The sequence below is a fragment of the Onychomys torridus genome, chromosome 1 (assembly GCF_903995425.1).
Source record: "Onychomys torridus chromosome 1, mOncTor1.1, whole genome shotgun sequence".
In the NCBI taxonomy this organism is placed as follows: domain Eukaryota; kingdom Metazoa; phylum Chordata; class Mammalia; order Rodentia; family Cricetidae; genus Onychomys; species Onychomys torridus.
In genome coordinates this window covers 16,341,933-16,348,429 of record NC_050443.1, presented here as the reverse complement: position 1 = coordinate 16,348,429, position 6,497 = coordinate 16,341,933, and the positions used below count along the sequence as shown (strand labels likewise).

The 6,497-nt window shown below is 50.9% G+C and overlaps 1 protein-coding gene across 1 annotated transcript; it reads right to left on the bottom strand.

Annotated features, from left to right (window-relative positions):
• Positions 1-1,936, bottom strand: Eid2 (EP300 interacting inhibitor of differentiation 2). The gene has a single exon (XM_036191802.1). The coding sequence runs from the start codon at positions 1,781-1,783 to the stop codon at positions 1,100-1,102; it is 684 nt and encodes a 227-aa protein (XP_036047695.1). The 5' UTR covers positions 1,784-1,936; the 3' UTR covers positions 1-1,099.
• Positions 1,937-6,497: the final 4,561 nt, after the last annotated feature.

Genomic DNA, 6,497 nt, shown 5'->3' with positions numbered 1-6,497 from the left:
TAAGGAGCTAATAAGACGCACCGCCAATTTTATGGAAACTTAGAGAAAAAAAAAGTGGTATACAACACCATCAAGTGTAAGATGCATTCCAACTTGAGATGGCAAACATGAAAAATGGGTTCAGAACCAAAGCACAGCCAGGTGATTCGCACAGGAGACAACCTCCCACAGGAGGCTTTTACACTGCCAGGAGGAAGCGATGAATAGCCCAACCATCCATCAGAATATTTCTGGTTCATTACAGCATAACCACAGAATGCAAAGACATTTAGCTCCAAGGAATATGTGCACTGGTCAAGAAGGTGCTTCAATATATTTTCTTAATGAAATCACAATATGTACATCAGAGTATGTCCACTTTGTCAAGAAACAAAATAAATAATAAATAAAGTGTATACGTAATGAAATTAGGAAGGAGACTGACTTCAGAGGCTGTGTTAGGTACAGGGACAAGGAGAGAGGGACAGAGAGGTCAGTCCTTCATATTCTTGGGGCTTATGAAGATGACTTACTGAAAAAAAAGCAACAAAAAAGAAAAACCTTTGGAATATGGAAAACAAAATCGCAGAAATTTGGTATGTATGTTTGGAAACACCATATATCACAGACTATATACAATATTTATGTTGCTTGCCATTCTCAACGTCTCAGAAACACAAAGCCAGTCTTACACGGTATACTCTCGTTGACTCTGACATGAAGAGAAGGCGTGTTCCGTACAAGTCAAGTTCTTGACATAAACTTCGTCCTAAAACCAGTTTTAACTCTCCACGCTGAGCTTTCTTCATCGTGGGCTCTACTACTGGCAATTTTAAGTCTTAAAATTTTACAAAACCATCCTTTGCTCATTAATGAAGCCACGTGGACAGGCATTTTCCCTAACACAAGAAGTCCCTATCAATCATAACCCAAGAAACGTTACAGGAGTCTAACTGTGTTTTGGACATTTCCTCCCCAATTTTCTGGCGTTCTTCCTCTTCCAACGATGCACTGCCTTATTCTCAAGATCCTTCTGACTTTCGAGAACCAAGGTGAAGGATGGGGATTGACTTGGATGAGGAGGTCTTGGTGCCGTGTCCGCCCTCGCCTGACTCCTTCCTCACTCTCTGTGGATGAACTTATCGCAACCCAGTTCTTCTATGAGAGGATTGATCACCTCCGACGCAGTCAGGGCTATGGTAAAGGTTAAAATGTCAAAATCCACCCTCTGAGGGTTGCGTAGGTACTCTATGTCGAAGGCTGCCTCCCTGGCTCTGCAGGCCTCCACGAAGCGCCTCCGGCGCTCCTCCAGCTCCTGGATCCGGCCCGGGGCGATCGGATAGTTCTCCAGGTAGTGGCGCAGGAACTGCTGGTAATTGATGCCCAAGACGCTGAGCGGGTGGCGGAGGCGCAGGTACGGCATCGCCGCTAGGCCGCCCGCCCTGGACCGGGGCCTGCCCTCGGGCGCCTCCTCCTCCAGCGGCTCGCCCAGCAGCCGGGCCACCTCCGCCATCCGGGCTTCCCTGGACGCCGCCGCCATCGGACCTTCGCGGGCCGCCGCGCCACCACGGGCCGCCGCCGCGGGGCCTCCCCGGGCCTCCGCCACCCGGCCTCCCCTGGCCGCCGCCCCCGGGGCTGCGGGGCCTTCCCGGGCCGCCGCCATCGGGCCTCCCCGGATCTCCTCAGGTCGCGCGGGGCCCGGGAGCGCACGCCGCCCGCCGCCTACCTCGGCCTGCGGGAGCCCGCGGTCGCCGCCCGCCGCCCCCGTCTGCCGGACGCTGCTGACTGCGGGCAGCTGGGACATGTCGGACCGCAGGGTCAGCACGGCTGTTGGCGGAGACCCGGGAATAACGGGACGCCGAGGCGCGGGGCGTGCACGCGAGGGCGCGTAGCCGAGCGCAATGCGCACGGGCAAACGGCGCGCGCACCGCCACCCGCGCAGGCGTAGCTCCAAAGGCGAAGCCGAGGAGCAGTGCGCATGCGTCTCCTCCGGGCGCTTGGGGGAAGAGCCTTGAGATTGCCACCTAGCGGGCAGGAGAGCGGTTGCATCCTTTCGGTTGGAGGGTGGGGTTCTGTTTTCCGTTCCTACCAAACAGTTTCTAATTTCAATTTTAGTTTTTAAATTAGTCTTTAAAGATTTGTTTATTTGTATTTATTTTATGTGTATGAGTGGTTTGCCTGAATGTTTGTAAGTGCACCGTATGCATATAATGCCGAAAGAAGCCAGAAGAGGCCGCTGGATCCTCTGGAACTGGAGTTCTGGGAACCACGTGCTGAGAACTGAATTTTTACCAGAGTAGCCTAAGCTCTTAATTTTGAAGACACGTCTCTAGGCCCTTGGTTGTATTTTTGAAACAGTTTATCATGAAGCCCAGTCAAGGACGACCTTGAAGGAGAAAACCGACTTCCAAAAGTTGTTCTCTGAACTTTTCCCATGTGCAAACACAAATAAAACACATGCTAAGAAAAGAACCGAGCCGGGCAGTGGTGGTCCAGGCTTTAATCCCAGCACTGGGGGGGGGGGGGGGGGACGGGACACAAACAGGTGGATTTCTGTGAGTTTGAGGCCACTCTGGTCTACAAAGCAAGTTCCAGGACATCCAGGGCTACAAAGAGAAAACCTGCTTAGAAAACCCCAAAAAGGAAATAAACAAACTGAACAGTAAGAGAGAGCCATGTCTCTTGAGAGTCCGTGGCTCACGTGTCATTCTAGAACTCCGGGGAAGCGGCGCAAACCGATGGCATGTCCTGGCAGCCAAGACTGGAGCCTTCCCTTTGCTGGCATCACTAGTTTCTCTTAATCAACTATCTGTTTTTCTTTGTGGACTCTTTTTAGTATCATTCTTTCTCAGAGTCAGATGCCAAGTTGAGAACACACTTTTGGAAACTGCAGGGTTTTTTCCCACCCCAGACTGACTGGTGTTTGCCCAGTGGCACTTTAATGGCTCTGTCTAGCTGAGATTGCATAAGTCAAGATATAATAAAGATGAGAAAGAAAGGGAATTAGCAGGGCACGTGGGTTGGCACACTGCTTCCGTTTCTCTCACACTATAGGAAGGCTATCAAGACAGAAGAGGGTGTTACCTTTCGGGGGCTTTGGTAGTTCTGTGAGTGCCCCCCCAAACTCCCCCACAGGGGCTACCTTTCACTCTGATTAGACACAGACCACAGCCAAACACCTGTTTTCACAGAGAGATCTTTACTAACCGGGAAGAAAAGTTAAAGCGGCTGCTTCTGACTCAGGCAGAAAACAACGGCAGATGACCGTGCAGGGGTAGTTTTTAAGAGAAAGAAAAGGGGAGGCCTCTGTTAGAACGGGTTAGCACTTGGTGGTTTATTTTGACTGGGCATGTTAAATAGATGAACCAAAGGGGGCTTTTGATTTCTGGACTTAATACTTTGATAGCTGGACCTTGGTGGCCAGCCTTGGGAGGAGGAAGTGGGCAAATAAGAGTAGACCTTGGTGGCTAGCTTTAGGAATGTAATCTAATGGTTGTTAGCAAGGCAGAGGGAATGGGGAGAAGGGCAAGGCCTGCCGGAGCCACATGCTCGAGTGGGCCAGTGTTGCTTCAGTACATACCTGTCTACTCATCCCAGATAGAAAGCTCACAACAGACCAGTGTGGATATCACCTGTCTTAGTCAGGGTTTCTATTGCTGTAAAGGGACACCATGACCATGGCAACTCTTAGGAAGGAAACATTTAATGAGGTGGCAGCTTACAGTTCCAGAGGTTTAGTCCATTATCATCATGGCGGGGAGCACGGTGGCTGGGAGCACGGTGGCGTGCAGGCAGACATGGTGCTGGAGAACTGTGGCAGTCTGAATGTAACTGGACCCCATAAGCTCACAGGGAGTGGCACTATTAGGAGGTGTGGCTTTGAGTGGGTGTGGCCTTGTTGGAGGAAGTGTGTCACTGTGGGGGCAGGCTTTGAGGTTTCCTATGCTTGGAATCCTGCCCAGTGTCTCAGTTGACTTCCCATTGCCTGCAAGATGTAGGACTCTCAGCTATTTCTCCAGTACCATATCTGCCTGCCTGCCACCATGCTCCTTGCTATGATGATAATGGACTGGACCTCTGAAACTGCAAGCTAGCTGAGGGGACCAGTGCTGAGAATATCGCTCTGTATAAATAAAATGCTGTTTGGCCAGTGGCCAGGCAGGAAGTATAGGCAGGACAAGAGAGAAGAGAATTCTGGGAGGTGGAAAGCTGGGACAGAGAGACGCTGCCAGCCACCACCATGAAAAGGAAGATGTAAGCCACGAACCAAGTGGCAAAGTATAGATTAATAGAAATGGGTTAATTTAAGATAGAAGAACTAGATAACAAGAAGCCTGTCATGGCCATACAGTTTAGAAGTAATATAAGCATCTGTGTGATTATTTTATACGTGGGTTATGGGACCTCGGGGGCTTGGTGGCACCTGGAGAGAAGATCTCCAACTACAGACCAGGGCCAGTTGTTTTTTCCAGGGGCCAATTTGCTAAGACCTTGAGAGGACCAAGCAGATGCTATAACAGGCTGCCCAGTCTTCTCTCAGAGATCAGGCCTCAATTTCAGTTTCCTGAGACTGAGCAAGCAGCTTCTGAGAGGGCCGTGAACAAAAGACAATCACTGATGCCCCTGTCAGCAGGGACAGGGGGATAGGACGCACCAAGCCTGGGCCACTGAGCTAACCCCCACAGTCAGTACAGGCTAGGCCAGCCAGCCTCCACAGCAGCTCAAGGACAAAGCCTGGGACTTATCCAAGCTTGTCCAAAAATAGATAACTGTAATCCCCAACTAACCCTAGCCAATTAAAAATTACTAATATGATTGCTACTCACATAAACCAATCCTGAGTCTGTTCCTATGTAGTCTGTAGACCCCAAGACCCCTATTGCTTTACCCCCTATAAAAACCCTGCTCCATTGCTACTTGGGGGTCTCTCCTGCTCTGCTGCTGTGGCAGAAAGACAGACAGACAGACAGACAGACAGACAGATGGAGAGTCACAAGTTAACTCACAATAAAGAGACTCTCTGCTTTTGCATCAGATTTGGTGTCTTGGTGGTCTTTGGGGTCCGGGCTCTGGGCACAACAACCTCTGCCCCACATTACTTCCCCACCCTATGTTGACTCATGTCTGGCTTCAATGAGACCCTCAGGAAGTACGTCCAGTCTGGTAGCCAATCAGGGTCCTACCCAGCCACAAGCAGGAACTGTTCTTGCTATTTTCAGTCAGACAGACTCCTGACACATCAGACAGACCCCTCACATTGCAACCACAGTTGCTGACCAGATGTCATAGGCAACCCTAAAATGATTGCTGTATCAGTAAGGGTTTATACCAAATCATTTCAAAATACACTTCACCACAGCTGGAATACCCCTAAGCAGGCTTAAAAGGGGCTGCTTTACCCTCTCCAGGGATTGAAGCCATTTTGGGGGTCTCCAGCATGCTGTTTTTTCTTGAGAATAAATCTGTGTTCTGCAATTGCATATTGGGTGTCTTCTGGTCATTTGGAGCGATCTAAGAACCCTACACTGAAAGGCCCCCCGTCTCAGTAACTTAGCCTAAGAAACGGCCTTGAAAAAGATAATTGAGAAAGTAACCTTGAGTCAAGGCAGGAGATATCAAACACCTGGTCTTGGGAGGAACAAACCTTGAGTCAGAACAAGATATCTATAATTGGCTACCTGGCCTTGGAGAACAGACAGCTGCACATTCCTGAAAATTAAAGATAGCCCCCAAGTTCACCCTGGCCTTATTTGAATTAACCAATGGGGACCCTGTAACTATGCTTCTCGCTTCTGTAACCGTGCTTCTGCCCCCAGGACTCTATAAGAAGTCCCCCTTCCCCTAGGAAGGCGCGCAAGTCCTCCGAAAGACTTGTCGCCCCAGGTACCTGTGTATTCAAATAAACCCTCTTGCTGTTTGCATCTGATCCGTGGTCTCGGTGTGTTCCTTGGGTTTGGGGTCTCTCTTGAGGAAAGATCCCCTGTGGGGGGCTTTCTTTCATTGGAGGTTCCACCGAGATTGAGACCCCTCCCCAGGACCACCGACCCACCATCAGGAGGTAAGCCGGCCGGCCTCAATATTTATGTTTAAGCTCGAACTGTCCTGTGTCCGTTTTGTCTCTATGCTGCCTGTTTCTACGTTTGAGCTCTGTTCCTGCGCAGCGTCTGGAGGGACCAGGAAAGGAGGCGGGCAAGGTCTGCCGTGAGGCCGGGCCGCCTGATTGTAGTGCCGGGAGAGGAGGCAGGCAGACTTGCCGTGAGGCCGGGCCGCCTGAGTCCCGCACTAGGGTATCTCCCCTAGTGTTCTGTATCGGGGTGAGGCTGAAGGGGCTGACGAGCCCGGACTTCGCTCACCAACCCTGGAAGACGTTCCAAGGGTGTCTGAAGTCCCCTTTGGGGCACGGTTTTTTGGGGCCACTCACGAATTCGAGGGATACGTGATGTTGGTTGGAGAGGAGGGATCCGGACCCTCACAGCACTCTCCGTCTGAGTTTCTGCTCTCGGTTTGGAACCGGAGCC